The 17,957-nt window shown below is 41.2% G+C and overlaps 2 protein-coding genes across 5 annotated transcripts in view; one reads left to right on the forward strand and one right to left on the reverse strand.

The window, feature by feature from the left end:
- kiaa0825 (KIAA0825 ortholog) overlaps positions 1-5,466 on the reverse strand; it is a 222,358-nt gene extending 216,892 nt beyond the window's left edge. For all 4 annotated transcript variants that reach the window (XR_006822563.1, XM_046035535.1, XM_046035532.1 and 1 more), the window contains exons 1-2: positions 5,077-5,466; positions 1,312-1,448 (exon numbers count right to left, since the gene is read on the reverse strand). Coding sequence is in view for 3 of the 4 variants with exons in the window: in XM_046035535.1 (XP_045891491.1) it covers positions 1,312-1,442 (131 nt within the window). In the remaining variant the exon portion in view is untranslated. The remainder of the gene's footprint in view (positions 1-1,311; positions 1,449-5,076) is intronic.
- A 286-nt stretch (positions 5,467-5,752) lies between these two features.
- slf1 (SMC5-SMC6 complex localization factor 1) overlaps positions 5,753-17,957 on the forward strand; it is a 30,217-nt gene continuing 18,012 nt past the window's right edge. Inside the window, exons 1-15 of the mRNA XM_046033946.1 lie at positions 5,753-5,933; positions 6,365-6,476; positions 7,152-7,230; positions 7,345-7,570; positions 7,678-7,831; positions 8,728-8,856; positions 9,047-9,112; positions 9,587-9,733; positions 9,869-10,038; positions 10,234-10,368; positions 10,782-10,935; positions 11,061-11,229; positions 12,187-12,332; positions 12,914-13,023; positions 16,709-16,779. Of these exons, the coding sequence (XP_045889902.1) occupies positions 6,366-6,476; positions 7,152-7,230; positions 7,345-7,570; positions 7,678-7,831; positions 8,728-8,856; positions 9,047-9,112; positions 9,587-9,733; positions 9,869-10,038; positions 10,234-10,368; positions 10,782-10,935; positions 11,061-11,229; positions 12,187-12,332; positions 12,914-13,023; positions 16,709-16,779 (1,867 nt within the window). The 5' untranslated portion in view covers positions 5,753-5,933; position 6,365. The remainder of the gene's footprint in view (positions 5,934-6,364; positions 6,477-7,151; positions 7,231-7,344; positions 7,571-7,677; positions 7,832-8,727; positions 8,857-9,046; positions 9,113-9,586; positions 9,734-9,868; positions 10,039-10,233; positions 10,369-10,781; positions 10,936-11,060; positions 11,230-12,186; positions 12,333-12,913; positions 13,024-16,708; positions 16,780-17,957) is intronic.

Below are 17,957 nucleotides of genomic sequence, written 5' to 3' on the forward strand. Positions count from 1 at the left end.
GAATCTCAATACAATAATATGAAATTAACTCAACCATGAACCCACTAAGAAGTAGAATGTAACTGATCAGAATTATCCCTATGCGCTACCATGTGTTTCTAGGCTACAAAATCTTTGGTGTATTAGTTATATACTGTATATGACACAGCAGCATTATTTTTTATTTCTGCATTTCTGACTGCACAGTGACAGGGCTGTCATTGTCAGCTCTTTTGTCAGATTTTTCCCCTCTTCCGCAAATATGTCTGAATTTTACCAACCGGGTGCTCAGCTGTGGACATATTTACTTTAGTTTCAGAGTCCGTTATTACAGACTTTGGATTTAATTACTATATTTCAGATACAAGAACACATCTATACTACTTATCTTTACTTTCATCCTCTGCACTGCTGCTACAGTGACACTTACCTGTCGTTACTACTGGCTCTGTTAGACATCTGTGTATAGGGAAGAAAAAAGACGGTTCCGGCATAAAAAAACTAATTTCTGATAGTTGTGTTAACTCTCAACTTGACCATATAAAAAGTGGTTGGTAAACTGGACGTCTTCATTCAGGAGATCGATGTGATTGAACTTTGTGGAGCGATAGGGAGAAAGATAGAATGGCAGAGAGAGAGAAAGACAAAGTTAAACAGAAAAAAATATGGATGCATGTTTCAGCTTTTAATCATGATATCATATTTCAACCTTTGGAACAATGCTGGTATTGCTGCCATTATAAACAATCCTGTCAGTAATGCAGGTTGCTCCTCTCTTTAAAATTATCCATGCTAGTGTCTGCACATAGTTAGTATAAAATAAATCAGAGCTTGTTTTCTCACCTTCAGAGTAAGACAGTTTTTGCCCTTAATCTTTGTACAGTATGAACAACTTCCAGAGATGGGAACATTTTCTTAGAAGTAATCTAAGCCATCAGAGTAAGCATGAAGCTTTATTTATGTTTTGTCAAAGGTTCTGTTTAACTTCTATTTCATGGTGCAAGTGCTGTGTTCTTGTACTAAACTGCGCATTCAATTGCACTCCACTCTCTCTCACTTCACCTGAGATCCAAAGAAAGAAATTGAAGGCCTCACCAGGAAATAATCCCTCAAAAACAGGCGGCTTTAAATACGTCATTGTCACTTTTGTGTGTTATTGGAGTGTCTTTGACGTAATTTAAATTCTAAAAATGAAAATCAAGTGAAGGTGTTTGGGGGGCATGTGAAATTCAAAGAAAAGGGATAAAACTCTATTTGACAGAACTATTCCAATTTAAGATTAAAAAAGCCCAGGGGGCATTTTAAGTTGATGCATTTGCTACTCTGACTGACCTGTTGGCATTGAGATTGAGTTTCTCTTCTGTGTCTTTTAGGAGCTGTTCAAAGTCCAGCTCACTAGAAACCCCAGGAACCAGCAACTCCACAAAAGCATGGTCTTCTGGAAAATCCGCCGGCCACTCCATACTGCTCTGCAGGGAGAGAGACGGCCATATAACATTAGAAACACTACACATGACATGTACCGGTTCATAAAACAAAATAATGAGAAAGACAGCACAGGTGTCTGGATTAAATCAACAATTTACAACGCAAAATAACAGAGATCTGGAGTGTAGTATTATCACAGCTGTCTGTCAAGAAACACAAGTGCACTTTCTACACACACACACATAGTCATGTGTCAATAATTTGAAATTTCCTCAAACAGGAGTTCTTATTAGGAGGCACAAATCAATTGCACCTGAAACACCTGAAAAAAAGGAAGCTTATCATCAACAAAAACAGTTTCTTCCAGTTCCCCTCCTATTTCCTCAGAAAATCATTTGGAGTAAAAGGACCCCTGATCAAAATGCATTGCCTCAGCCTCTAACCATTTCCACCTACTGACACTACAGTGAGTTAACACAGCAAAAAAAAAAAAAAAAGACCAAATAAATAAACAATGAGGTGAGATGCTCTTCATTCGAGGCTTTAAATAAACAACTCATCTCCTTACGTCTCTGCCAGAGCTGAGGGCCGCCCCCCTACCCTGTGGTGCTTAACGCTCATGCTAACAGCCAATCCCACGCCGGTGCCGCGTTGCTGGGTCTCATATCAACATTGTCATCAACGCGAGTCAAGTGGAAGGTAATGGAGAGTGTCTGTGTCAATTTGGCTTTCTCACACTCCGCCTCTCGCCCCTTTCCTCGTCATCTGCTCTGATTTTAATAATCCCTGTCAAACTCCAAACAGCTCCCCGCACTCCGCTCGGCTTCTTCGCTGCTGCATACAGTCTATGCCACTCTCTCTGACAGGGCAGACAGGAAGCTCAACATTCATTTAGCCGGCACAAAGGGAGGCCTGTCCAGCTGGACAAATATTATTTTCCTCCTCTGACAGTCTCACCAGTTAAGCTTGTCCTTTATTATTTCTGCTTCTCTTCTTCTCTCTTACTGTTTCCCCTCATCATCACGCTCCCTCTGCGCCACTGTCTGAGAAGGGGTCTATACGCAGCCATTTATTGAAACTGTAGAAGACTTTAAATCCATGGATTAGGAACTCAACATTTTAATTAAATGGACTGAGCAAGACAGTGTGTGTGCATGCACTTTTGAATAGTGTTCATTTATATGTGTGCTGTCTACAACACCATACTTCTCTTTATTTTTATGAAAGACAGACAAACAGTTGGGCAAAAGGTCTGAATGTGTATACTGTATGTCTGCTGGGTGTCTACCTCCTGGTCTACCAACCTATCATCTGTTATCTTAAGCATGAGTGTGGACATGTAAGTGTGTGTGTGTGTGTGTGTGTCAGGATTCTCCAAGCAGCACACAGGGCCTCATTAGTACTAGACTTTAAATCATCTGGTCTCCATTGTCTTGTCATTAGCTCTTTACAAAGCAGATGTTGGAGGAACCCCTGTGTGTTTCACAGTGTTGCAATAGGGACAACTGGGCCAGGCGCTGAGACGCTGCCTGCCTGAGACATCGACTCCACAGCTATTAGAACAGGCAAAGTAACACACACACTCACACAAACACACAGACACAGACACAGACACAGACACTTTTTTCACACACATCACTGTCGTATCTCTCTTGCTGCTGCCTGTCTACCCCAGCTAGGCTAACACACAGGCCCATTTACAGTAATGAGTTTGTCCTGAAATATTTAGCAGCACATCCCCCAGGCCGCCGCTTTAAAGCCACTTAGAGCATGTCAAGTTAAAGTCAACATTATTTTAAAGGGGGTACCTAACAGTCTGCTGTAAAGGAAACATAATAAATTAAACAGGTTCATAATCTAAGATCATAATACTGCTGAGAACTGTCTCATGCATGCCCATGGGGGGAGGATGGCTTCACTGTTACTGTGCAACCATGTGGTCCTGCTGCACTGCGCTGCTTTTGACTGATTTTCTTCTTTGCAATAAGTCCTGTCTGCTTAATAATGGTTATCTGGTAGTCTCATCAGATTTGATCTAGTGATATTTCTGCTCAATTTAAGAAGCACTAATCTTGTTAAAATATATTGGTCACTTTTTGTCTTCACTACAGGGAAATATGTGGACATAATATCTTCTTAAAATATGTTGTTTAATATGTTGTGTGACTGTTCAAAAATTGCAGCGCAACAATTCTGCATCATCATAACAAACGCCTATGTGATTAGCCTACACTGAGGGAATGCATAATACATGACTTAATCCTACTGCTATTACTTGTTGTTGCTGTTTTGTGGAGTTATCATCATCATTCACCAGTATTAAAAGTACCTGAGCAATGAATCAATTACAACTATTGAAAAACAAGACAATATCGTTACACTAGAGCAGTTCACTTTATACACACATACCTTGTAGCATCCCAAGGGTCATGATTTCAGCTAACTTAAATACACATATCCTAAACATGAATGAATCTGTCAGGTAGAAAGTAAATCGATACATCGTAAAGTAGTTCAATAGGGTTGCAACTAACAATTATTTGCATTCAATCAATAAATCTCTTATAAGTGATACATGTTTCTGTAAAATGTCAGATAATAGTGAAAAACACCCATCTCAATTTACCAGACCCTTGAGTGAAATTGTTTTGTCCAGGCAACTGTCTGAAACCATAAGGTATTTACAATAATACAATATAAAACACAGAACAGGAGATATTTTGTGACATTTGAGAAGCTGGAGCTAGCCAATATTTGGTATTTTTTATGTATGATTTATCAATGAATGATTAATTGATTGTCAAAATTGTTGTTGATTAAGTTTGCTAACGGACCAATGTATAATCAACTAACCCTTTCACCAATAGGGCTTAGAAATGCATTTCTTTTTCTCATTTGGTACATCTGATTTACACTAAATCTCATAACAATTTTTTCCCCCCCTATTTGTTGGTATCCACAGATACACAGTATTTTGATAGGTGTAAGCAACGCATCACGGCTGTTGACTTTTACTTGCTTTTCATGGTGGTGTTTTTGTGACCCGACTTAGCTAGCCACATGCAGATCAGATTGTTTAACTGATTAATCATTTCATCCATAGAGTGTCAGAAAACAGTAAAGAAAATGTCCATCACAATCTCTGAGACCCCCTATTAAAATTATAGAACATATCTTGTTTTGTCCAATCAACAGAATGAACCAAAATGTATTAAATTGACAATAATGTAAAACAGAGACTTGCAAATCATAACATTTGAGAAACTGGACCCAGCTGATATTAATATTCTTTGTTTCACTGATTCAAATGATGAATCAAGTTGCCTAATGATTAACTGGTTATCGAAATTGTTGTTGATTATAAACAAATCATTTATGCATCAGGGCTTGGTAATATTATATATATATATATATATATATATATATATATTGGACTGTAAAAGCAGAGCTGTTCACCTGTTGGTCGTGGTATTTGGCCATGTGACCAGACACAAACAGGTCTTTTACATCACCGCAGCTAGTCCTTGCAAAGCAACGATGATTTTGACAAGTCGTCTGTATCTTTTACAAAATGTGGTGGAGTCACATGGCACGTATGTAAACATCTGCATTTGATTTCGTGTTACGTTGAGCGACAACACATGCATGATTTGTGTAACGCCATCTTACCTGTAACAAGCTCCTTTATATTCGTTTCGACTATATGTTAATCCGTGATGGGTAGGGGAAAATGACCAGCGTCATTTGCAGTCACTCATTGTTGACATGTGTCAACGAAAGGTATTTGTAGCGATAACAAAACAGTAAACCGTGACAATTCAACAGCAAACATGTCACCACGTAATCTAATTATATAACGTTAATGACTGTCACGGACAGCTTATCTGTCGATGTCACCTGAGCAGTTTTTGAAACAGCCGCGCAGTTTCATAAGCAGCCTTTCTGTCAGAAATCACGTTTCCTTGTTATCGAGCGATCAAATCGTTCCGTTAATCAATCAGTGCTGTACGCTATCCAGTTATTGTGGTTATATTTCCGGGAACAGAAAGCGTCCGTGGCAACAACCTGGAAGTAGCTCTATGATAACTTCCGCTATATGGAAGATTCCAACTGACAAACCAAATGGAGAGGGGGGATCCCTCCATGGTGACGGAAACAAACGTGAAGCTTTCTAGTAATAAATAACATTTTACATGACACACAACTTTGCTACATTCGTAAGTCTTTTCAATCGAGGATATAATTGTTTAAAGGTTGCTAATGCGTACAAAGCACATTATTAAATTGAAGAATCTCCCTTCCCGTCAATAGTAAACTATGCCGTGACGCTGTAAATAATGGCAGTTTGGCGGTGAACTCCCGTAAGGCTCTGTCACTTATCGACGATATGTTAACAGTAATTTGCGAAGTTGAACACTTTGTTTGACGAATCAGCCACACACTGGTACAAAACACTGCTCACGGTTCTGGACCAGTGTCAAAGCTTTGGCGCGCCTACTGGGAGGACACAGAGTCATCATCGGGGGGTATGAGAATGATACCTGAGCAGTCAGTTGTGTTTATAAGACAACTGGAAATTAATAACAGACAACGCAGATTTTTGCCAATTTAGTCTACTGTGAGACTGTAAAGGTGCAAGGTTATTAAAACAATTCATGTGGCAGAACGTTTTAGTCGACCCATATTGTTTTGTTTACATGCAAATAACTCAAACTGTGTGATTTACTTACCAATCACCACTTAAAATGTCATGATGTGTAGTTCAGACAATTCAAATGCTCCCCTCCATGTTGTTTCCAGTAGTGTTAACTTGCAATGAAAGCAATGCAAGTCAAGCAGTCAAACAAGAATTGTAGGATTACTTTCTCCAGTGAGTGAGGCGACCTTCCTTAACTTGCTTTTTATTTATTTTTTTATTTTTTTACTTAAACCCAGTTTTCTTCGTTTTCCTTGTCAGGATGGCGAGCTGCGCTTATGTTTTCCAGATCTCTGGAATCAAAACCCATGATAAGAAGAGAGTTTTGGTCCAGGGAATCCAGCAGCTGGGTGGAAAATACATTGGTGGCTCAGTGAGTGGAGATCCCTCAAAAGACATTTTAGAAAAAGGCACATGCACTTATTTAGCCAAATAAGCCTGCAGCTTCTGATTAATCTCCTTTGTTCTTATGTATGTAATGATTATTTAGTCTATGCAATGTAAAACAGGTTAAACAAATGTCCTTCCAACCTTAACCAGAGCCCCGACAGTGGTGCTGAGCAGCAGTTCCTCTTTCTGTTACTGTAGTTTTTTTAAAACCCACTGATGAATTACTGGTATTATCTTTTGCTAATGTATCATTAAAGAGTTTTATTCCATTACTGTATTTACAGTTAACTTTTAAAAAGGTAGGTCTAATGTTGGATAGGTTATGTAAATTGCCCCCTCTCTGTTGTAGTTAAAGTCTTTTAATTGCAGTTTTATTCTCACAGGTGGGGTTGGGAGACAGTTTGTATAAAATAAGACGATGTGATCATCCCAACACAAGTCTATAAATAATAATATCAAACTGTAATAACATCTAACAAAATAAGTTAAGTGTTTATTTTACACATATGAATAGGTTTGCCTTAAGTAACACATCACAGTGGAACACAGTTATGTGTAACAAGCACTAAGTGGATGATTTTATTATATAGGAGTATCTTATATGTATAACATGAAAACCCAGGTCTGGTTGTATGCCATTGTGTGTTATATCCTCTAGGTCTACCAGCAAGCCATCACCCATCTCATAATCCCTCAGGTTTTGTCCAGCGAAAAGTTTTTGGCAGCCTGTGCTGCAGGTCAGTCATGATGATTATTGTAATGATGATGATGGATGTTCAAAAATAATTCATATCTGATCACTCTGACTGACTCCCTTTCATTGATTTTTGTTTAATCCTACCCCCCACCAGGAAAGTGGGTTGTCACTCCAGACTACGTGTTGAACAGTGTAAAGAATGGGTCCTGGCTTGCAGAGGAACCCTATGAAGTAACGATTTCCACAAGGGCCATGTCTGCCTTCAACCCTGTCAGGCAGTGGAGGGAGAAGGTGGCCAGTGGGAGGCTAACAGGGGCCTTCCAGGGCTGGACGGTTCTTCTCATGGTCCAAGAGCCCACACGGAGGGCCATGTTTAAACGGTGAAGTGTCATGCAACAATACTTCTATGCTAAATACACCACAGATCTCTGTATGTAAAATGTTGCAACGTTTGATGCTAAATGAATCGTACTTTAATATTTTACAGGCTCCTAAAGGCGGGCAGGGCCAAAGTATACCACTGCCCGCCTCCCGCTCATACCTCTGTCACTCATGTCATGGCGAAACCCATCACAGAGGACTCAAAATCCCACAATGCGCCATGCTACCCTGTCAGCTGCATTGTCCAGCACCTCTTTGGGGTAAGTCAGACTAATTTACGTAAAAGAGCTGGTCTTGATTGATTATCAGGCTTTAACGTTATATGTGGTAGGGGTGTGCAAGATGTATCGTCAACAATAATATCTAAATTGTTGACATTATCGAGTAGGCTACGTCACTCACTTTGCAAAATACTATCAAAAACAGCTTGTCCACGCATTCACTGCGTCATGCATGCAGTGTATAAGATAATATAAGATAGTGGATAAGATGCATGCCTTTGTGTGAGAGACCCGGGTTCAATTCCCACTGTGACACGTCCACCAGTGTGTCCCTGAACAAGACACTTAACCCCCAGTTGCTCCAGAGGTGTGCAACCTCTGACATATATAGCATTTGTATGTCGCTTTGGATAAAAGCATCAGCTAAATGAATTAATGTCAATGTAAAACACTGACACCACACAATCTACGTCGTTGGATTGAATTGCTAGACGTGGATCTACTTCACTGGCATGAAGGTGGTTGGGTTTGGCTTTAAAAAGACGTGTGTTTCTCAAAAGGCGTCACTCTGCAAACTATGTCTAAAATCGGTTGCCGTTAAAGAACACGAACTAACCACCGCACATGAAAAGCTTCAGGAGTCAGCTGTCCATGACTGGCCTAAACCAGCAAAGGTACCTGCAGAAAAACAAAGTCCAGTTCACAAACCGCTACGCTGATGATGACAGAATCTAAGCAAACAGCTACAACATAACTCACGGCTACAAACTTTAGTTATACAGGCAGTCAGTACTTTAGTCTTAAAGGCTTTTGTTTGGCTCGTGATTGGTTGCGCAAACCTGTTACTTTAACAATATGTATTAAAGCTTTGTTTAAATGTAGGAATATTGGCTAGAAAATGGTGTCGAAAAGTCAAACAGTTCTTTCTTTGGCAGAGCAATTGTGTGGATATGAAGTTCAACATAACAGATGATCAACCAGCAGAGATGATGAAGGCCAGTTTTGTTGATGTTGACTTCTCTGAACTGGAGACAGACCTCAGGGACTATGTCGTCAAACAGCAGGTGTGTGTATGCGTGTGTGTTTATTTGATTGTGTGAAAGCATATGTTGTAGAGAAGCACTGATATTTCTAGTCATCATTGAATAAGCTCTGAGTTGGTCTACATTCTGTTCACATGAATGACCCTTGGCTGTGTTGTATGAGTTTTCCATTGTTAATGGGTTTTTTTGTTTGTTTGTTTTTTTGCTAAAGGGCCAGCCGAGGCTGTGCTTCCTTGAATTTCTGGATTACCATGACCCGCACCGTCCACAGTCCCAGGTAGACATGCGTCCACCCCTCATCACTACCATACGTTTCTAAAATAACTGTGTTTCATCAAGAAGATCAGGTCATTCAATTTCCTTTATGTCATACATTTCAATGGAAAGTGACATCTTGAGCAAGGGCGCATCATACACAGGTCACAGATTTAACCACCACTGTCAGCTGATCTGAGAGTTTTGATTGGCAGGCCTATTAAGAATACTCTCCACTGTCCTGTCCATACCTTACCCAAGTGGATCCCCATCAGATTGCTATTATAAGTGCTCGTGTATTTCCGTTCTATACTTTCTGAAGCCAATGACAGACAGTCAGAAATGACCCCCAGGAACTTTTGATGCCCATTCACTTCCTATTTCCATTACCCTTCTGCCCTCTTTTTTTCCCACTCGTCGGTCTCTTTGAGTGCAATGTTTTCTCCTCCTTTCCATATACCTCTTTTGTTTCATCGCTGTTCTTTTATTCCTCCAGGCAACAGGAACAGACTTCAGCAATGTTGGCAGTATGATCGAGTGCGGTCTCTTCATTGAAGCCTTGGACTCAATTAGAAGTGCCGTGTTCCCAGGGCTGCTGCCACCAGCGCCATATCTGGTCTCCCTCTTAGAATACGCACAGCAGGTAGGGCCAGAGTATAGAAATTCCCACCTGCCACTACATGAGCCTCAGGCGCTGCATTTACATTGCATTTTAGCTTTCTTTTTGGCTGTCATTGGACTAAACTGTAATTTGACCTGTCTGTTTGCTATGTCACAGGGTAACGCCACAACTGTCTTTCTGAGAAGTTTCTGGCATGTCATGTATAACCTGCTCCTTACCAACCCTCCCTGGGTGGCTCCCAGCACGGTGAAAAAATATTTTACCCTGGTGTTGCAGTGTCCTCGGTGTAAGACAGGCCTGTGGCCTTTTCTAGAGACCGCCATCAGGTAAACCTGAAACAAGAGATCTCTTGTCAAATGATTCCCGCAAATAGTTTTAACACTTTTAAATTTTTTAATGTGAGGAAACAGATACTCTTTTCTATTAAGAGTAACCACACTATGTAATTAATGAGCACTCTTGATATTTATTGAGAATCTAGTATTTTATAAAATAATTTTTACTTGTTTGTGTTCCTTCAGTTACTGCCTGTCCAGTGAGGTTACTTGTCACCCACTCCCTGGACCTGCCCTGTCAACACTGTTACATTTTTATGGTGACCTCCTGGCGTTTTCCCTCAAGCTCTTCCAGGGGGAACTCCACTCTGTCACCACCAGGTAACAGCTTGCATATATATACAGTGTGGGAGATAGAGCAGTCAGGTTATAGTCTTTCTGTTTCGTCAAAAAAGCTCCTAATTTTTCTGCCATGGATGGAGTTGTGAGTTACCTATTTCCGAAATCCTCAACAGATCATTTTATTGTAGCTTGTCAGAAGGACACGGCTCATATTTATTACAGCTGGCTAGAGTGTATTTTTTAAGAACAAAACTAGATGTGTGATATTTTTCAATTTGGCCTTGTCTGTATTTATTTAAAAAGCAAACAGTTATTTGCTCATAGTTACTAAAGTGCTTGTAATATTGACTACATATTTCATTAAATGTTTATGCCATTGTTATTCATACAAGAAGTAATTTTATTAGTCACATTAGATGGTCTACCCTTCATTCAGCCTTTCTCTGGCTCAGGGACTTTGTGTTGCCTGAGGGAACAGGAGTCTCTCAGGCTTCAGCTTCAGGATCTTTGCTGTATGGAACCTTCTGGACTGTGTGGGAGCGCTCCACGCTGTTGTCCCGAGCTGTGAAACAACTAACCCAGCTTTTGGTACAGGCTGCCATCGAGGTAAATATTGTAGAACTTGTGCATGGTTATTGTCATTAGACGGTGTGTTACATCGCCCAAACAAAAACTGAGTTACTACTCTTAGAGCTAACTCCACACTGTGATGTTGTTTATCTTCACTTAAGGACTATGCTGAGAGGGATGAGAAGCAGAAGCTGCATTTGGCGGACACCCTGCTGGACCTCCTGTCTGTGTTGGTGGAGTTCTGGTGTCAGCAGCACTTTAAACTGAACCCGAACCTGGTGGAAAAGGGCCTAAAAGACCTAGCAGAGCACTTTGCTGTTATCAGCCAGGGTATGGAATAAAAATAGATAGACTGCAGAATAGGAAGAATATCTTGAAAAAGGAGGCGGGGGGGCTGTGTTGTTGTGTTGCACTGTATTGTTTTGTTGGCCATAGGCTCATATGTGCCCTTTTTAATTGCAGTATGTGTGTTTCACAAGAACACAAAAGAAGTATAAATTTGAATTTTCAGCTGCTGCTCCTTTTTAGAACTACTGCACCAGAAAATAGAATGTGCTATGAAATACATTATTTACATTTTCACACATATTCATTGTGTGCGTGCGTGCGTGTGTGCGTGCGTGCGTGCTCGGGTTGTTTTTTTTTTACATGGTGTGGTCCTTGGTTATATATTTTGGTGAAATTGTATGCATGCACAAATATTTTCTTGAATCTCAAATACTGTAGTGGGTTTATGTTGTGAGTTGTAGCCAGTTTGTGACAGAGCAGTAATGTAGCTGGTAGAGTTTTGCAATATAAACATCTAAAAACAGAGGCAAACTTGCTCTGTATAGGACTGTGAGCTGCACTTTATCGGAGGTGCTAAAGTTAACGTGTGTGGATTTGTGGTGAGATTTCTGCCTGATCACAAGTGTTTTCAGTTTTGGTTTTCACCTCCTTGTCTCATCCTTACATACAGTCCCAAACAGGCGTTCTGTGTTTGTCAGACGTTCTGAAGGGGGGTACTGCCATATCAGCAATAACTTCATGCACAGCACAGTATAGGGCAGGTAGACTTAAAAATAGTATGAATTGCATGTGCAGAAAAGTTTTGAACATGAGCAGAAAATCTGCTGTAAGGTAAGAGGTGCTATTAAAGTTTGAAATTGAAATTAAAATGAATTAATTTATCATTAAGTTGAAAAGGTGCCACAATCACAGGTAAAGAGGTTAAAGGGAAGACTAAATCATGCATGCATGTGTGCTGACTCAGTGGGGATGATGCATGATAATACTATTTTCCTGCAGATTTGTCTCCGGTGGTTTTGGCAGAGCTGGTCGTCAGGATTCGCTCTAACAGACTGAAGTTGGTGATGGCCGATGCCATATTCAGGAATATCTGCTGCAGAAATGGATTCACAATTGGAGATGAACCCCTCTCTCTCAAGAAAATGGTGTGTGCGAGTTTGTTTCTTTGTGTGCGAGTCTGTCTTTTCAATTTCCCGTAATGGGAAATCGAGGGAAGAAACAGAAACAAACTCATTGCTTTCGTCAGTATTGACTTTGCCATTGACAGGCTTTGTCATAATTTGACTTGTGACTTTTGTGTGAATCACAACATGTGCTTTCATGTGCTTAATTTAGTAAGTCATGAAGACATGAAATGATACTGTGTAAAATGTAAGTTTTATATCATATCAAATTGTGAGTTAACACAGTAAATATGTAATAATGAAATAAGATGGTAAAAACACATAAAACACAGATGTTCTGCATTAGTTAACTTGTCTGTGTGAAAAGTGGTATAGATTATATTACAGTTCTCTGCTGCAGAGACAAAGATGGCTGATGTGTTCTACCCATTATATTACGTAGCAGTAGAACATCTGGATTTCTCACTCATGGTTGGTGTCTTTGTGCCTCCTCAGTCCCTAAACACACACAAACATCCACGTGCATTGCAAAGACACTGTGTGTGTGTGTGTGTGTGTGTGTGTGTGTGTGTGTGTGTGTGTGTGTGTCTGACTTCTGACAGGTGCTATCCTACCTGCCTGCTCTGGGGAGTTTGGCTCAGAGTCCCACCGGTGCTCACCTCAGGACTGGACCCACCTCCCACAGCTGCACCAGCCATGAGACCAGTCGCGGGTCAGTTACACATAGCTGTCTGTCTATACCACTGTTAGTCTCTCTCATGCACATGTTCACAAGAGCCTGAAGAAGAACATGTGAGAACATACATGTGGAGATGGGGGGCTGTACAAGGGCCAATAGTTTAGTCTGAGAATCTAAATACATTTTAGACCAACCTGAACATATTTTTGAACCTGCAAGTGCTTTCTCATTTCATGGTCTTCATTTTAATCTACCAAACCTCAAGTAAATATACTTTTTAAAGTTTAAAGATCAGCCTGGGAATTTGAAATGGCAGTGTGTGCAGTTCATTACAAGTCTATTCAGTTCAATAGGCCTTTTATTAAATAAAAACATGTATATAAACAGAAGAATTGTGCTATTAAAGAAATACAGATAATTAAAATAATTGGGAAAAATTATAATAATAATAATCATCTGTTATTATTCTGTTGCTCTTCTCTCTTGTTCCCACTCTTGTAACTCAGTATTTTAAGTAATTAAAAAAAGACTTAGGCCACCTGCCTTAGAATGAGATAAAACCTAGTGTCTGTGTCCTAATGCCTGTTTTTGAGAATGTATCAAATCCAGCCACTACTTTCTCTGTCAGTGAGGCTTGTAGCTTCCCCAAAAGTTGGTTTCTTTAAGGCACAGTGCACAAAATGAAACAAAAGTGGGTGTAACGGCATACATGTTCAGATTTCACTAAGGCTGTGTAACAAAAAAAAGCAACACTTTCTGTGATCCTGTCATATTAGCTGTCTCTGTCAGTCATTTGCTTTTGTGTGTCTAAAATAACTATTCAAGCAGCAGTCTACTCTGCCTCCATTGTCAGGCTTCATCCCATTGATTTAAGGGTAGACGGAATGAGGCAAAATGGGTGAAAATGTACAGACCTGATGAGAAATGTGAGTTACAAGGAACAAAGGAACACCTGGAGAGAGGATGAGAGAGTGTGTGTGTGTGTGTGTGGGGGGGGTTATGGGTGAGGAGCAGAGATGCATGAATGGGAGGGAAAGCTGGAGAGAGGCAAATGGAGGTCAGATGGAGCGTGAGGAGTTGGCATGTGATGGGTCATGCCCAGGTCTGATCCTATCAGTGTGTGCTGGCTGACAGGAGGGGTGCAAAGGGAGGTTAGACCTCCTCCTCACACACACACTGTGATTTGGACAGGAAGCCCACAGATAGACAGACTACGATATCCCGTTAGGCCGTAGTGTCTTCCCTTGCGACCACCAGCCTTCACCCCCCTTCTCCCCCTCTCTTGATCTGCCCTCGCATACTAAATCCCTCTCTGAATTCAATCACACACACACACTCTCCATACTCCGCATCAGACATCTGCTGTTCCACCAGCAGGTAGTTGGCCTGGAGAAGGGCAGGAGTCACCAGGGAGCAGGTTCACGTGAAGGCTACTGGTTCACGCACTGACCAGAATCTCCTCTTCCCTCCACCACTGCTCTCTTTCTACTTTGTGGTTTCCCCACAGTTTTAAGGGTTTTGTTTATTTTGACACAGACATGAGAAAAACTGAAGAAAACAAGGAATGCAGTCTGTGCGGATGAGATAAAGAAATGCCAAAGGGCATGTAAAATCATTTGACCCCAAAATAAAGAATGAAATCAGAATGACAAAGCCTGTGATAAATTGGGAACAGAAACCAAAAGGAAATCTTGTTTGCTCATTTTTCATGGTTGAATTCATGATATTATACATATTTTCAGTCATGTTGACACTCTTAATCAATTTACACATCCTATGTTGAAGCATTTATGAGTCTGACACACTCCTCAATCTTTTAAGCATTTTCCATTTCCGAGCTCTTATGACTTAGTTAAATAATTTAAATATTTGATATAAGAAATCAACTTTATTTATTGTTAGAACACTTGTCAGTAATTCATCGTCCTTAACAAGGTAAAATACATGAGAACAGTTTATATAGCACAAGTGTGTTTTCAGTAGGTAAATGTTTGTGTTAAATGGTTTCAGTTCTGTTTTATCTGCCTTTTTTTTTTTAAACTGTCAGTTGAACACAAGACGAAATCCTGGCAAGACATTCAGTATTGGATTCATGAAAAGAGCCGGAGCAGGTCATAAAGGTTGAGAGGAGTCACAGGACCCCTTTAGCTTTCATTTCTGGCTGTTGGAACACATTAGCCTGTTTTACTATGAATTGAAGCTGCTGTAGTTGTATATGAGAGATGGCGAGTGTGCTTCTTCCGCACCAACAGACAGGCTGGCATCGGGGCACACGTCCAAGCCATACCAAGCTGACAGGCCGGCTGATTGACCGACTGTCTAGATGGCCGTTTGACTTGCCGGCCGGCTGCGTGGCATTGAATGCTGTTAGCAGAAGGGAAGCTGTAATTAAACTAAGGTTTCCTCCGGCTGGCTTAATCAAGCTCAGTGCCTTGCTTATATTTTCAATGCCTGTAACTACGCCATTTCTTACATTACTGACCAGGCCTGGATATAGTCAGTGTCAGATTTAAGAAGAGCCTGTAACTGTATCCACTCCACTAATATTTTAACAATCGGGGTGCATAAAAGAAATGGGGAGTTTATTAGCGGTTGTTTTTTTGGTAGAATTAAAGCAAGTAGAAAATGAATGCAAAATGCATTGCTTTCTCTTGCTGTGGCATTCAACATGCACTTCGCCATTACTTACTTCTCCATTATTGCAAACAAGTTTCTTAAGAGTTGGCCTCCAAGGATGCAAGCTGCTCCAGGCCCAGAATTGATAGCTGGGCCACTGACAGCATGCTGGCCACCTAATATAGGCCATGAGGGAAGGAGAGACCAGGACATATACAAGCCAAGTACTGTCATCCTCCACTGCTGCCAGCCTATATGGACAGGGGACACTCGGGTGAAGTGGGTTTGAGATGAGAAGTGCTACGTCCTTATCCCACACACACTCTTATGGACTCTCTCATTCACACACACACGCACATACACAAAGAACTCGTCTCATCTCTTCTCAGCCTTGTCCCTGCTAATAACAAGCAACGTGACAGGACGTGTGTTTCCTCCTCACTGCTGGGAGCTCCTTCCTGGCTTCTGAACAAGCCAATTACCAGGGAACAAGCCTCTTCCCTGTAATACGGATGGCACTCCGCTTCGACGCAGCGCACGCGCACGTGCACAGACACATACAATCAAGACACCTGTCAGGCTTCATGCAGGCAGATCTCCCATACCGACTCACAGGACTAGTGACAGCCCACAGCTATTAGCACGCCACTACTTTGAAGAGGCTTCACTTTCTTTTACTAGTTATTCCTCCTAATGTGCTTGCTCACATCGAATTCTCCGTCTGTGCGTTTGAGGCGTTAAGTGGGAGGAAAAGTGCTTTGGAGACGGGAATGGAGGGTTGGGTGTGTGAAGTGAGTGTGTGTGTGGTCAACACAGCAGGAGTTTGACAGATATTGTCAGATTTCATATGAAATGATACAGTGCCACAAGGGATTCATTTGCTAATGGCACTTTTCACAGTACAGTGATGCTCATTCAACTTTCCGTACCACTAGGTCTCCTCGCTGTCACGCTGAAATGGTCAGTTATTGAAAGTTTGGACTTGTTTGTTTGTTGTTTGGACTTGTTTTTTTGAATCATGGGTAATTTCTTATTGAGTCAGTGGAACATGCACGTAAATTTTCTCACAACCCCTTTGACCATGTGCTTTGACTCTACACAGTACTCAGAGCTCTGAAACAAGCCTGGAGAGCGAGAACATCCCCAGAGGTTTGAACAGAGTCAACGCAGCAGGTACGGAGTACGCACGCACGCACGCACGCACGCACGCACGAACACTCTGCTGCTTGAAAATATAGCTGCACATTTGCAAGGAGTGGACTTTTAATGGACTGATGCACTGCACTAGGTCATCAGTAAAGAGGGACATGATAGCGCTGTCATCACTTTCAATTTAATGAAGAGCACATAATGTATGGAGAGAGTGATTGATTTGCATCGGAACACGCTTCCATCTAGTCAGCTATAAGGGCAACTTGGCTGCATAATTCCGCATGTCGCGTATGTTCGGGGCAGAGTTTGGGCAGTATTACCACCTCTGTATTATGCCTCCTCCTCCACTTGTTGTATTCGCATTGAAATTCAACATTGTGCTCTTTGTTTGCTTTTTCCTCATGTCTTATTCACCTTTTTAAAAAAAAAAAGTAATAGATTAATAAATAAATGGCACGGACAGAAATAATGGCTTTCTAACACAAAACAATAACACATATTAGTACGCAAAGTGCGCCTCAGATCTCCATTTTAGGGATATTAAATGCAGCAATTAGGGTAGCGCTGCAGATATACAGCGGCTGCACTGGTGGAACTTCCTGCAATTAGAGGCATGGCACTCTGTATGAACTCTCGAAGGTGTCAGAGCTCATATCTCCCCCTCCACCTGATCAGAAAGGCCTGGTGCCGTTGTGAAAGAAGGGTGCAGGGTAAAGGAGAGGGAGTGGGGGAGGGAGGGAGGGAAGGCTGAGGCAGGAGACTCAAGGCTGTTGGCATGTGTTGTTTTTCCACTACGTGATCTCTATACCGATGTGGTCGGCATTAATTTTTGATGAACCATCGGCACAGCATCCTCCCCTCTCGCCCTCTCATCCCATCCCACCGCAACCCTTTCTCCTCTCTCTCTCCCTTCCTCTCTTTCGCTTACAGGTTTTTTTTACCCACATATGTAAGCTTGCTTTCTTATATGCTGCACTTTTTTGCTTTAGAACATCTGTCTCGCCTCCTGGAACCTCAGTATCTTTTGTCAGAGTAGCTGAGAGGGGTTGAGGGATTTGGGATGAACTTCTCTTTTTCAGTTTCTGTATTTGCTTCTGGAAGCTAGGCAGAGATTTCAATCTAAATCAGCCCGTGTATACTGTATGTAAGTTGTCACACAAGAATTGCTGTGTTTTTCATTGCTTAAACTATGTTTGCTT

This window comes from Micropterus dolomieu, linkage group LG21 (assembly GCF_021292245.1).
Source record: "Micropterus dolomieu isolate WLL.071019.BEF.003 ecotype Adirondacks linkage group LG21, ASM2129224v1, whole genome shotgun sequence".
In the NCBI taxonomy this organism is placed as follows: Eukaryota; Metazoa; Chordata; class Actinopteri; order Centrarchiformes; family Centrarchidae; genus Micropterus; species Micropterus dolomieu.